At 47.3% G+C, this 14,983-nt stretch overlaps 1 protein-coding gene across 3 annotated transcripts in view; it reads left to right on the forward strand.

Annotated features, from left to right (window-relative positions):
- The window catches only part of Masp1 (MBL associated serine protease 1), a 64,943-nt gene that overhangs the window by 36,949 nt on the left and 13,011 nt on the right, over positions 1–14,983 (forward strand). The window contains exons 9-11 of one of the 3 annotated variants that reach the window (XM_057764465.1): positions 5,754–5,891; positions 7,496–7,570; positions 11,504–13,797. In XM_057764465.1, the coding sequence (XP_057620448.1) occupies positions 5,754–5,891; positions 7,496–7,570; positions 11,504–12,387 (1,097 nt within the window). In that variant the 3' untranslated portion in view covers positions 12,388–13,797. Of the gene's footprint in view, positions 1–1,704; positions 2,252–5,753; positions 5,892–7,495; positions 7,571–11,503; positions 13,798–14,983 lie in introns of those variants that run through there. The other 2 variants (XM_057764466.1, XM_057764467.1) reach the window with 2 other exon arrangements.

The raw sequence follows: 14,983 nt of genomic DNA on the forward strand, positions 1-14,983 counted from the left end.
TAAAACCAGAATGGACTTGTTTCCTTTCTCATGTGGTAAAGGGTGGTGGCCGAGTCCTATGAAGGGAGAAAACTGGCCTTTTATAATAAGGTCAGCAGCTACTGAATGCCAATGCAGACTTCTGTAGAGAATTCAGGTGGTAAGGACAAGGTCTAGCCTGAGGACCTCAGATGCTCCTCCAGTAGGTGGCCCATGCACAGTGTGACTGAGTTCTGAGCTAGGTCCCCTGCAGAGCAAAAGCAAGGATCATTCTGAAGATCGGTGAAGTGTTCGGTGCTCAGGACAGAACCGCACTCTGTAGTCGGGAAGTTGTGACTTTAAATGTAGATTCTAGCAGGTGGGGTGGGCCTAGCTAATTTACTCATACTCTTTTGGCCTCATCCTCCCTGATCAAGACTGTGGTGAGAACTAGCTGGGTTACTACACACTCTGTAGAGAACCAGAAATACATTCAAATGCGAAGAGCACTTGGTTATATACACACCCCACTGCCACTGGCGGGCAGGGGTTTCATACTCTGTCTCATATTTCTGGAAAGCAGAAAGTTCTATTAGTACGTTTCCCTGGCAGAACACGTGGGTTATATAATGGACATGTTGACAGAGTAAGGTCATATCTGACAGCATCATTTTCTGTGACCTATGCTATATTGTAATTTTTTTTTTTTCGAGACAGGGTTTCTCTGTGGTTTTGGTTCCTGTCCTGGAACTAGCTCTGTAGACCAGGCTGGTCTCAAACTCACAGAGATCCGCCTGCCTCTGCCTCCCGAGTGCTGAGATTAATGGCGTGCGCCACCATCGCCCAGCTGTGACCTATGCTAGAAAGCCACGGAACAGCCTATCATTTTACACTTAAGAGTTGACCCAATTCATTCGCATTAAACTAGATTAGGACTGTTACAGCTCTTGTTAGCACACAGCCAGCATCTTTGAGCATCTGAGGGTACCTTGTACTCTGCTAGGAACCAGGGAAGACTCACAGGGAAGGCAGGCAGGTTGAATCATTGGGAACATGCAGGGAGGAGTTGGAGGCAGACCAGAAGTACACAAGGTGGGACTAAGGAGTGTGTAGCAGAGGCGCTGGATCCAGTCCCCAGCCTGGACTCAGCCAGGCATGGCAGCACATGCTTGCAACTCCAGCGCTCCAGAGATGGAGAACAGAGGCAGAAAGATAGGCCTGTAAGGTCATCTTCAGCTATACAGTGAGTTCAAGGCCAGTCTAGGCCACATGATATTCTGTCTAAAAGATAAAAAAGGAAAAGCGATAAAAATGTACAGAAGACCAGGAAGTGGGAATTATGGGCTCTTGTCTTGGCCCTGCCTCCACTTTGTGCTGACAAGTCCCGCTATCCTCCGAATGCCATCTGTCAAATAAGCATTGTGGCCAGATGAATGCAAAGCTCCCAGCCAGGGGCAGAATTTCATCTTCATCAGGAGCCAGGATGTAAGACTATGCAAATTCTCAGAGTGATACAAATTCAGCAATCCCAAACTGTCCTTCACACTGGCTGTGCCTAAACTGCATTCTTTGTGTTCTGGTAGAGTGGTTTCTGTATTTCCTGCATGAACTAGTTCTGCTTTGCTTGCTAACTTTTCTCTCTCTTCATTTTCTCTCTCTCTATTTCTCCCCCCTTCTCTCTCTCTCTCTCTCTCTGCTTCCTTCCCTTTGTCTCCTGATCCTACTATGACTTCACCATGGTGGCAGAGAGCGAGATCGATTTGGAGAAGGAATCCGAGTCAGAGCCAGTGACAGAGTGAATGACAATGACGGGAATCCCCCACAGTGCAGACATCAAGGAATGGATTATTTACCAAGACCCCCCCTCCAAACCCAGAGCTACCCCACCCAGCCCCACCCACCGACACTCCATTGCTCACTTCAGTGTGGATTAGAAGGGATGCTGAGCTTGGTAGCTGCGCCTCAGCAGAGGAAAGTGCTGCCTTCATGAGAACAAATTCCCTCTTGATGATATCCCCACCATTCAGATGAACTCCAAAAAGCAATGAAAAGACAATGGGTGATTTTTTTAATCTCTAAGAAAACTGTACTTGTCTCAAAGGAGAATAAGTCCTTGTGTCGAGAAACACAAATTTAATATACAATCATATGTTCAAGATCAACATGGACTCTGGCTGCTGATCAACTCCATGCTATAAGTTTAAATGGGTCAGGATGCCAACTACTTAATGGCTTTCAAGTTTTGGGGTTCTACTATTGTCTTAACAACCATGCATTTATAAAATGAATAATAACACCGAGTGTGGATTTTTGAGAATCTGAATGTTTTCTCATTCAGAATGTGTATTTCCCATGCTGTACGGTTTCGGGCTGAAATTCTACTCTCTGAGGCTCTTTACTACTGGGGCTTACACGTTTTGTGTTTCTTAAAACTCGTCGATTAAAAGCCTTAAAGAATGAGCATCAGTCGCATCTGGAGGCAGTGGTCCTCGGCTTGGGGTGAGGGCTGTAACTAGGACAGTGAAGAAAGAGCGGAGGCATATCAGCACACACGCTGGGATCCACAAGACAATGTCTGCCTGCTCAGAGTACACATAGCAGAGAGGCCCTGCTTCTTAGTCTATGACTTCCCAATCTAATGATTAGATGGTCACTTAATGAGGGCAGGATTCTGCAAGTGTGGACGATGGGCAGTCTGGAGAGTGAGGTGCTGTCTTAGGGTAGAGGTGCCCTTGATAGAAGAGATGGGATGAACACTAAAGACAAGTGTCATCTGGGCAAATGTTTGCCCGTCCACAGTCTCGACAATCCTTATGTAAGAGTAAGATTTGATATGTGTTCAAGCAACTGTAATAACAAAGAATATGAGATGTGTATCACGTGAGAGATGTGAGTGATAATTTCAAGGACAGAAGAATGTGACCTGTCCAGTTAGAAGGGCTACAACCCTTTTAGGAAGAAGCAGTGGTGATATGGAAACCCAGTGCCCAGGTATCAGGGGTGGCACAGACGATGCCTGTAATAAGGACATGGATTGCTGGAGAGTCTGATGACATTGGAGTATAAGGTACTGAGGGAAAGAGATGAGGCTAGGAAGGTTGTACCGGTGTCAGATGCTGATATAGGGCTTCTCTAAGACGCCCATGAACTAAGGAAAGCATGTTTAGAGTTTAAGTCAAGAAAGATGTTTTGCTAGAAACATAATGGCAGCAAGAAACAATCAGAGAGACAAGATGTGGAATGACACAGCTTATACCAGAGTGGTGAGCAGAGCAGGCTAAGGAAGAGGAGGAGAGAATATTCTGACTCCAGGATGTAGAAGTGGCCAAAGACAAAGAGAGGGCGCATTCGTTTCCGTAGCTAAGAAGCTACCACAAAGATGGCAGCTAACACTGGTGTGCACTGACTGCTCCAGCAGTTAGGAGTCTGGATGTCCCAGTCTCAGAGATTTGATCATCATCTCCAAGGCTACATTGTAGCCTGTCAGGAACTGTGTTGTCTGGAGCTCGAGGACCTCTGGAAAGTCCTCAGAGTGAGGACAGAGGCAAACACAGAACAAGGAGAAACCCTATTACTCTGCTGGGGACACTGTTTCTCTCTCTCTCTCTCTCTCTCTCTCTCTCTCTCTCACACACACACACACACACACACACACACACACACACACACACACTGATTGCGTCGGGCAAGAAGCCTTTGTGCTCTTGCGATGTTTGTCTCCTCTCAAAGACACAGCACTTTCTCCCTGTCATGTTGTACTTGAGTAGAAGGTTGCTTCGTTATCCCTGACTACAGTCAAGCTGACATGGCCCTCTCTTTTCTGTTTGCCATCTCCTCTCTCAGGCAGCTGTATCAGTGTGTAGAGTTACATACCTGGGGCAATGTGAAGGATGCACTCTCCTGAGAAAATAACTCCTACAACACCAACCGCTCAAGCCAAGCATTCAGTTCCCCCATGAGGGACAGGAGAGTTGAGTCAGGAGGCTTACTGAAACTAAAGGAACTTCCAGCAGGCTCAGGGAGGCAGCAGTAATATTAGTATCCAGGTACCAGTCTAAGGTATTTCCAAAAGGTAGAAGGTCGGCTTCAAGTCTCATCAGGAAAGTAAATTTTAATCTACTTAGGGTTTTAAATAGCAATTTCTATTTCTTGTTATCCTGGTGCTAACCTTCATATGCTTACCTCATGAATTGCAAGAACATCTGTATTCTGGGTTATCAATGAAAAGGAGCCGCTGTATTCTGGGTTTTCAATGAAAAGGAACATCTGTATTCTGGGTTATCAATGAAAAGAAGCCTCTGTATTCTGGGTTATCAATGCAAAGAAAGTCATTTGTTCAGGGGGCTTGAAGGACACGACCCCTTTGGGTAAGAAATACCCACATGAACTTCCTTCCCTCATTCCCTTTTATCGAATCTGAAAGGCACTGTAATCAGACAAATTGTAACTTAGGTAACTCCAGTCAATCTAAAAGTGAGTTAAAGTCCTAGGGTTAAAAACCACAATATCTGAGCGACACTGTCTGACTGGTGCTCAGAGCTTAGCTGCCTCTCCCCAGTGGGTCAACTTGAGAGGGAGGTGGAATTTTGGAAATTCTTCCAGAACTCTGGCAACATCGACAGGTAATGTCCACATCAGCCAGCTAATGTTCACTATTTAACCAGAAAGCAGATGTCCAGGAACAGCTCGTACCACTCACTGGAACAACACCGAATCCAAGGTCAGGGCTAGTTCTTACTCCAGCAATAATTGCCTAGGTGACTTTGGACCAGTGAGTCTTCCCCCTCTGCTTATCTCTAACACAAAGAGGAAGTTCTACGCGGTCTGCCTCAGTTCCTGTTCCAGCTGTGGAATCCCATGTTTTTCCAACTCTGACGAAGACTATTCTATGTAGAATTAGGGTTTCCTTAAAAACAAGCAGCATTTCCTCGTCCTTGGAAAGAAACCAATAGATTGGGTCCTCAGACTCTGATGCAACCATGAAAAGATGTCCTGACGAGGCTGACACATGCTGGGTTCCATCCAGGCTAGCAACTCACCTAAAATGTGGCTAGACAAGCAAGCTTCCTAAAGACCACCCGGAGGTGGCGTCTGTGGTCAAGTTCTATACTAAGAGGATAGCCAGCCCCAGTATCCAACAACTATCAGAGGAGACAGCAAGCAGGTGGAGATCGGAAGTTCATCCATCACGGCTCTCCTTGTGACAGATAAGCTGCCTGCAGGAAGTCAGCAGGGTGGAGCTGTATACTCACGTAGGAACTGGGTTGTTCTGTTTGTTTGGTTGTTTGGTTGGTTTTGTTATTTTAATACTAAGTTCCAATGTGAGCACACTGAATGTTCTTCTTCAGCCTGTGGTTGGGACTGGAAAAAAAAAAGGAAGATGACTTGGTTTAGGTCAGCCAGAATTTTCTCATTGAGCTGTGGGCTTCGTGCCTGGGCAATGGAAGCAGAGAAGATTGCAAAACAAACTGGAAGTCAATGAGGCTACGATGGGGGAGAAATTCTGGTCCCCATAAATCTCCACAGGCCTGCTCCTGCCCTCGAATTGACACCAGGGCAGGCGAGCTGACCATAGAGTAGGACCGTAATGGAGAGATACCTAAAGTGGAGATGCCAGCTATACGGACAGTATATGGCACAGGTGCAGGGGTACCGGTCGGATAGGATACAATATTTCTCCCTGGAGATGGGTGTAATGTATAACCTGAACATCTAGGGATGATAGATAGATGCTCTGGTGACCCTGAGAGGAAGAACAAACAGCAGCTAAGGGGGTCACACTTCTTCTCTCTCAGTTGTAGACTGTGGAGTCCCAGCAGGGTTGAAACATGGACTGGTGACCTTCTCCACAAGAAACAACCTCACGACGTACAAATCTGAGATAAGATACTCCTGCCAGCAGCCCTATTACAAGATGCTTCACAATGTCACTGGTAAATCCCCCATACCAATGGTACCCCCTTCTTCCTGGGCCTCGGGCTGAGGGTAAAACAGCTCTAGAAGGAGTGGCTGCCTAGACATGTGCAAGGCCTTGAGATACAAAGTGTCCTGTCCCATAAGGCATAGCATTTGACCCTTGCTCCCCAGATGGTCAAGGTGGTAGGTCCGTTTAGACACGTTCAAGTCATCCTAAGACCAAAGCCAAGGTAGTTATTTTCTTTCACCTTGAAATTCTTTTTTTTTAAATATTTATTTATTATGTATACAATGTTCTGTCTGTGTGTATGACTGCAGGCCAGAAGAGGGCACCAGACCCCATTACAGATGGTTGTGAGCCACCATGTGGTTGCTGGGAATTGAACTCAGGACCTTTGGAAAAGCAAACAATGCTCTTAACCGCTGAGCCATCTCTCCAGCCCCTCACCTTGAAATTCTTAAAATATTCTAGTAAAATATGGAGCCTGTTGGAGGAACATGAAAGATGCATACATCACAAAACCCAGGAAGAGTTGGGCCTCTCAAGGAAGTCTGGACTCTTCCTGAATTAATTCCCTTATGTGCTGAGCTAGAGCTAGGATTTCTAGAAAACAGCCACTGTGACTGACCCCACTGTTCTCTGCCTCCTCTTTGGGTTGACCAGACCAAAGCCCCCCAGTAAAGTTGTCGCACCCCTGTAGGGCTTCCTTCAGAGACATCCTGTTACGTCTCGCATAGAGGTCAGATGGACTGAGGGAATGAGAAGCAGTCGGTCCTTTTCAGCAGGAAATCCAATGTGTGCCAGACCAAGACCCAAACACAGCCACAGTTGTTGCTGTCCAGGTCTCTGCATGGTTTCTGGCCAAGGTTCTTGCCTTCCCCCACTCCCACCACCCTCCACCCCTGGGGTCAGGAGGTAGCACATAGGCCAAAGGTCAAGGGCTAGCAGCAGCTAATCCTTTGGTCACAGTGAAGGTGTGGGAGGAAAGAGAAGAAGAAATAATTAGAAGCATGCCCCACTTCTCTCGAGAGTGAGGTCTTGTGGACTCAAACCATCAATACCCTCAGAATCACTCGTGGGTCTCCACAGGGGAACAACCCTCATGGAGACGAGAAAGTCTGCCCTCTGCATGGGGTCACTGAGGGAACAGTCTCTTAGTTCCTCTACATCTCCAATGCTCACCTTTAAATCAGGGAGTGAGCCATAGCTCACGGAGTAATTGTCAGGCCCCAGTTGGGCAGTAGACATGGATACAGGTTATTAAAGAGCTTTAAAAAAGGCGAAAGAGGCATGTGTGCAGCATCGACCTTGGTGAGCAGAGGTTCTGTGACCTGTGAGACAGACACACGTGCCAGGGCCAGGAGCACAGAGGGCACAGGCTACCTCAGGTAAGCAGGGTTAGACTGTCAGAGCCTGTGGAGCGGTGCTGAAGAGTGTGGTGTTTAATTCTGAGGGCAGTAATTCAGAGCTGAAGAGAAAGTTTCTTCGCAGGGTGAGGGGGTACAGAGACGTCCGGCTGCAGTGATCCACATTTAGAGTAATTAAGAGAACCCAGACCTATTTCCTGGACATTCCACTTAATTATTTTCTGTCTCCACTCTCACCTTTTCACCCACACAGGTGTCTATACATGTTCTGCACACGGGGCCTGGACAAACGAAGTACTCAAGAGAAGCCTCCCCACCTGCCTTCCAGGTACCTCGTCCACCGAGTTCTATGTCTTATGGTTTCCTACGCCCGGTCTGTGCATGTGAAGTTGAGAAGGAAATGCTTTGTTTCTTGAAGTGATGTCATCAGAAGGTTAAAGGTCAGAAAAGTCTGGGCCCACCTCTTCTCAAGCCAACTGGTGTCTGTACTCAGCCGACTTTAAAATCCCTCCTATCTCTTTGTTGTTCAACTTTAATCCCTTTTCAAAGCAATTCATGTGTGCACCCGGTGCGGTGCCAGGAAACTGCAGAGAGTGGACCCTCTGTCCTTAGGCATACACCAGGTCCCAAAGGAGGTAATGACAATGTGCTCCTGAACCCCCAAATTGTTCTGATTCTGTCTCCTTTGTGTTTCATCTACTGGCCCCACCTTAAAGTGGAAAAGGGGTTTTAAGGCAGCAAGAGGTGCCAGGATGAATCTAGATGTTGGGGAATTTGCCTTGGCATTAGAACTATAGATGATTACTAGCTTGTATCATGCCTCACAATGCATCCATGTACAATTGGAGAAAGTTATAGCCCAAGATTACACCACCGTAAGGCTAAACACAACGCACAGAAACTAACTTCGGTATATGCAGTGCTGTAACTTATGCATTTTTAAGTTCTAAAATTCAAGAACCACAGCAATTAAATGATGGCAGTGCTTCAGAAGAGCACCGAGGAACACTGGGATGTCATTGTCCTTCCCGGCTCTGTGTGCACAGCAGCTTCGCCTCTGGTGGCCTCCACGTTTTACTGAATGGAAATGTTGGGCAGACTGTGATAGTGTACTGTATGGATGGCACAGGCTAGCAGCCCTTGGTGCTCAGTTAGTAGGCTTCTAAATATTGGGTTACTCGTGAAAACAACAGACTAAGGAGTTTTTGTAGATTAACCTTCACGGTAGGAAGAGCACAGCAGCATTTGAGTCTGCTCCACCGCAGGGACACTGGGCTCCTAGGAAGGGGAAGTAAAGGTGTATACTTGTGCAGAAATAGAGGGGCGAACACCAGGAAGGGACTGAGGCCACACCACTCTCACTTTTACCAATTGCACTTACCTCAAGTTGTCTTGAAGGCACATTCAGGGACTCAAAGTGGGGATTACTTTAAAAACAGCAGAACGGTGGGTCTATGGAAAGCTGGAAATTCAGATGTTCATACTCCTAAAAGATTATGTGGCCAAGAAAACTAGGATAAGTTGCCATACTAGAAAGCCACAATGTGATGTCTAGTTGGGGAACACATACCTGGCTGGAGGCATGCTTGCTGCAGCTGCTTCCCAGTGGGGTCTTGGTAAGAAATCATGTTATCTGGGACTGGGATTCCATACCTCAGAAATGAGTGACCAAGACCAAAAAATGGCTCACATTTTATGGTTCTCAGTGGTCATCGGCCTCACCCTGTAAATAGCGCCTTGGATACACTGAGTCATGAATTTTTTTTAACACACAGAGTTTGGCAGAACCATAATGTATCATTGTACCATGCTAGAACTTTCCAAATTCTTTCCTTCTGAAAGCCTGGGTAGCAAGCCAGAACGGACAAAACCATTTCAGCCAGTGCCACAGCATCTACCCTTTTGGGGGTGGAGGGCCATAAACAGTCGGGAGTCACTTTTTTTTTTTCTGACATGAAAACTAAGGATCAGAAGGGTGTGGTGACTTTTGCAAGGCTACCTTTGGAGTTGGGGACGAAGTATAGGATAACTCAGAATATTGCTGTTTACATACGCAGGGCTGTGCTTTCCTTGACGGTTCTTGGGTGCTTCATCCAAAGGTATTCAGAATCTCAGAGCATCACCTTTCTGTTTTAAGGAACCTGCTTCCTTTGGTACCCACTATTTTTATTTTCTGTTTCAATCTGACCTCAGCATCACCAAAGCTTTGAACATTACAAGAACATTCTCTGTCCAAGGGAAGACTTAGAAAGCCAAAGCAAAAGCAATAGAGAAGAAGGATGTGGAGGAAGAGGGTCCTGTTTCAGTAACTCCCCCCCCCCCATGACCTGTTGCATTATTTAACCCCTTGAACAAAAACACAAAGTTACATCAGAAGTAAAACATTGTAACGGGCAAAGGAAGCTAGTCCCCTGTGACGCAGGTTGCATTTCCTTTTCTTAACATAATGACTCTCAGTAAGCAATAACCTTTTCTGAAACTTTGTTTCTCCATATATAAATTAGCTATTCTCTAACATTCTTTGAGTTGTGACCTTCTGTGACCTTGGGAAGTATTTACACTTTGGTTTGGGAGAGGAACCCGTTCGTTGCTGGCCATGAGTTCTGTTGTGACATGGACTGAGACACCTCACCAGATTTTAGCCTTTGTCTGCTAGATGAGGTTTTAAGGCACAACATGTCACAGACATGCCTTGAAATGTCACCTTGCTGTCTGCTGTTTGCGATGAGAGACTGACCCTCAACCTCAAAGCCCAGGCCAGAAAAGCTTAGAAGGTCTGTTCACATCTGGCTTGGAATAAAAGACAGGATGGCCCAGGATCGTGGACGAAGCATTTGGCACTGGGAAGAAGAGCATCCGAAAAGCATTAGCCTGTTGAAAGTTTACCCTCCCAAAGTCACAAGAGAACCCAAATATTCCTCTGTCTCTAAAGAATTGTTAGAAGTGCTCAGGGCCAAAGAGGATAGCCTGACCATTGCAACAGGAAGCGCACACCCACACCAGCCTCAAACACCCTTCCTGGGAAACGCCCATATGAGTCTGTTCATAGCCAGGGAGGGTTTGTTACTGAAGACCCTCTGCTCATAAACCAGTGATGTTTGGCTGTGGGGGTCTGGTGACACATGTGTGTGCCTGGGGTGAAGCTCAGAGGAACGACGTTTTCTCTCTTAAAGGTACTAAAGGGCCCCTGGGGGCAATGATGGGTGACCTTGAGCAGGATTTACCCATCATTGCTTGCGGATTATGCCACCTTCTCCTTACCCTGTGTGTACTGAGTCTTAATGCACAAACATCAGCGAGTTCTTTAGACCAGAGCAATGAGTTAAGCCTATGACCATGGTCTTAATATTGCTAAAGCAGTATAGGATACAGATGAAACATCTACCCTATGCTCTAGTTTAGATCTACCTGATCTGATAGCCATGTCACCATGCGCTAACCTTAACCTCTAGACAGTGGCATTCGTGTATAGATTGTGGACACAGTAAACAAAGAAAACAATCCAAGAAATTTAAAATTTGGAGATCATCCTTCAGATGTTGAAATCCGGAGGTGACTCAGTTCATTTGGAAAGTGGAAAAGTGGGGTCAAGAACCCATGCGTCCCGGTCTGGTGTGGTGAAATCTACGAAATTCTCACGGAACTGAGTAGTTCTTCCATACGCTGCAAAAGTCATAAAATAAGAGCTAGTAACACACCCGTGCTACTGATGAGGGGACTGAGCTTCGGGAAGTCACACGACTTGCCTATGGCTCATAAAAAGGAGTTATGGAGTTAGACGCTTGCCAGCTGACGACCGTAGTCTGATAGAAGGCCATTTAGGCTCCCTCTGCTTCTCTGTGGACATCTAGAGAAAACGCCCGGAGGTTCTCTGAGTACCTGTAGTGCAAATGGTTTCTGGGAGAAAAGGCATCTTTCTAGAGAAGAAGAGGTATAAGTGCCCCCAGCTAAGGATGGCCTGCCTAAATATGGTCCAGTCCAAAAGCGGTTTGACAGAAGAGGCACAGGTTGGGCAAGGCCAAAGCATAAAATGATCTGGAACATGAATGGCTCTGGTCATGGAGGTCCTCACTACACATAACCTAACTCAGAGAGATTTAGCTATGGCTGAATCATAGCTGAATCCTCCATATCTCGCTGGACTCAGGGAAGTGAGGGCTCCGTGGCGGCATAATCCACAGTGGTTGAGATGCGAATTTCTCTCTATTCTTTTCACATGGTTGACTCCAACCCTGACTCTTGTTTCCCCTCCTCCTCACAGTGTGTGGGCAACCCTCCCGCCCCCTGCCGAACCTGGTCAAGAGGATTATCGGCGGTCGGAACGCTGAACTCGGCCTCTTCCCGTGGCAGGCCCTGATCGTGGTGGAAGACACATCGAGGGTACCGAATGACAAGTGGTTCGGGAGTGGGGCGCTGCTCTCTGAATCTTGGATACTCACAGCAGCCCACGTGCTACGCTCCCAGCGCAGAGACAACACGGTCATCCCTGTCTCCAAGGAACATGTCACCGTCTACTTGGGTCTTCACGATGTGCGGGACAAATCAGGAGCTGTCAATAGCTCTGCTGCCCGAGTCATACTCCATCCAGACTTCAACATCCAGAACTACAACCACGACATAGCTCTGGTACAGTTGCAGGAACCTGTGCCCTTGGGAGCCCATGTCATGCCCATCTGTCTGCCGAGACCTGAGCCCGAAGGTCCAGCCCCTCACATGTTAGGACTGGTGGCTGGCTGGGGCATCTCGAATCCTAACGTGACTGTGGATGAGATCATCAGCAGCGGCACGCGGACCCTGTCAGATGTTCTCCAGTATGTCAAATTGCCCGTGGTGTCACACGCTGAATGCAAAGCCAGCTATGAGTCTCGGTCAGGCAACTACAGTGTCACAGAGAACATGTTCTGTGCTGGCTACTACGAGGGTGGCAAGGATACATGCCTCGGTGATAGCGGTGGGGCCTTCGTCATCTTCGATGAGCTGAGCCAGCACTGGGTAGCCCAAGGCTTGGTGTCCTGGGGAGGACCTGAAGAATGCGGCAGCAAGCAAGTATATGGCGTCTACACAAAGGTCTCCAACTATGTGGACTGGGTGTGGGAGGAGATGAACTCCCTGACGGCCGCGGGAGAGCTCCAGGTGGAACGGTGAATGCGTTTACTTCCCCAGGGCCTGCCTCCCCTGCTCCAGATCAAGTAAGGTTACACTACACAATGCCAACAGCATACTCCATGTTGCTTACCAGACCAAATAAACTACCGCACACCGACCTAGCTGGTCACTCATCCCCCTGAGACAGGCCCCTGAGACTGGGATTAATGGGGTGCAGGGAAAGCCTCTAGGCAAGAGAACTCAGCCCAAAGCTTCGAGCAGCCTCTTCCTCTCTCTTAGCCTCGCCTCTCCCGCAGTGCAGGGGAAGCTGTTCCAGAAGGCCTCAGTTCTAAGTGTCAATCACTCCTAATCCCTTGTCAGTCTTGCTTTCCACCTGGATCTGATTGTTAGGAAAGGAGTCCTTCAACTGGAGTCTATATCTATGTGTTTGCCTAGCTATGGTTTCTGGGCAGGCCCTAAGCCTAGTTCTTCATGTAGGAAAGAACTGTTCTGGATAGGGGGAGCAAGAGCAGAGTCCGAGCTAGCACTCAGAGAACAGGACCTTGGAGAACTTTTCTTCCTGGAGTTTCTCCAGAAAACTTCCCGCAGTGCAAGGCTTATGCTTTGTGCTCTCAGAGTTTCAAACGCCTGAGAGTATACTGCGAGGATTGTACTGACTAAGGGCGGGGAAGAGAAACAGCTCTCCTGAGCCCCTTCAACACCTGCTGTCCACTCAGGATGCATTGGACGTGTGCGCCACTCAAATACCAGCTGGCACCATAAGGTGTCAACACCTGCCACTCCACACAAACACAAAGCCATCTTCCAGCTCTGGAATGTTGTGTCTAGAGATTCCCTGTCCCCAGACACATGTATGGAGACCTGGCGACTGCTCGGAGAAAGAGAAGCCTGTGCCCCACTGTGCCCCATTGCTTCTCAGCAGGAAAACAGAAGAAAATATGGACTCAAGACGTGATAAATCACTCCAAGGCTATACTCATCCCTGGAGCCTGAGCTCGTTGGAGAATCTATCAAGTAGTATAGTCCAATCCATGCACTCCTTGGTAGTCCAGAAACTGAGGTCAGGGAAGCAAAAGCTCACTCATTGGAAAGAGATGGAGAACCCTGAGTCCTGGGTTCTGTCTCGAGCTTTGCCTTCAACTGCCCATGTGACCCTTGACATCGTTTTCTTCTCTGAGCCTCGTCCTCAGGAGGATGAAGACAGAAGATCCCTTTAGGGTCTGTCCAGCACTCTCAGTGACCACCTGCCTGATTGCTAGCGGCATCCATGGCTCTCAGGGCGGAATTCTCTCCTTTCCCCGAGTTCACCATCCCAGGAACCTCCATCAGACAAAGGCAACTGGGAAGGCCTGGAGAGGGATGTGGAGAGAACTGGGAAAGGTCAATCAAAACACACTCCTATATCTATGAATGGCACATGTAAAGGAAACTATATTTTGTATATTTAATACCACGGGCTTTGCTGCTCTCTGAGGGGCCTCTACTCTCTGTTTCTCTTGTCAGGGGTCTGCAGTGGCAATAAATCTGTGGATAACCAATAGCCTTGGTTTGAGAGCTTGTTGTGAAATGTGTTCATTTTAATATTTTAAAAAATAAATTTGCTTTCATTAGGCTCCAACCCCCTTTGTAGGCCCAGCTACTGACAACTGAGCATCTTCTAAGATGAGGTAGCGAGGAAAAGGGGATGCTTATTGGTTATTGACGTACTTCTTTCTCAGAAATTAGGCTGTAACTGCCTTCATTTAACTGCCTACAATTGCATCCGTGGCTTCAAAGAGCTCACACTGGCAGACAAGACAGGGCTATGTGCACTAGGCATGAACTCCAGCAAAGGGAGCTAACTTTCACCAAAGGAATGAGATTGAAGTATTGTGGAAATGTGATTAAAAGACAGTGTGGCTGCATAATTACAGGGCCCCAGCATGGTTTAGCCTTGAAAGCATTACACACTGCGGTTTCAAAACCTCCCATGATTTAAATTTGACAATATTTCTGATTTGCATTTTCCACTAACTACGCTGACTTTGGATTGTGGCACGTGGATTATTTGGAGCACGCTGTGATGTGGAATGGGGAGATATATACTATGTCTGTTAACTTTCTGCCTGCTTAGTGGCTGATAAGAAATAGAAGTGTAAGAAAATGGAGGCGACAAGTGTGTGGTCAGTTCAGACATCAGCAGTCTGGGGCGGCCAAGGGAGGGAGGGTGGCTGGTGGAAGAAGAGCCTGAGGGCTCAGCTTTGCTAGGCTTGAAGAATTCGCAAGCCGCCCAGCTGGAAATGTATGTTACCAGTCCAGACTCAGGGACTTCAGAAGAGAAAGCACTTTCAAGATAGGAGTTGATACTTAGCAACAATAGGTAGAACACGGCGTGGAGATAAAAGGTATTGTCTGGTGGAAAATTACAGACAACAAAGGAAGCCAAGGACATTAAAGAAAACACCAAGACAGAGGATTAAAGGCAAGGAAAAAAAATGTGCTTGTGTCGCTAAGGAGAGAGATTGGATAGTGGGAAAGTGGTCACCTGTCCAGTGTGGTCTGCCGGTCTGAGTGGACATTCATCAAGATAGAACCCAAGCAGCTATCATCCTTTCTGAGGGCGGTCAGTGTGCAAGCTGTCTGTGTTTGAACTGCC

The sequence above is a fragment of the Chionomys nivalis genome, chromosome 3 (assembly GCF_950005125.1).
Source record: "Chionomys nivalis chromosome 3, mChiNiv1.1, whole genome shotgun sequence".
NCBI classification, from domain to species: Eukaryota; Metazoa; Chordata; class Mammalia; order Rodentia; family Cricetidae; genus Chionomys; species Chionomys nivalis.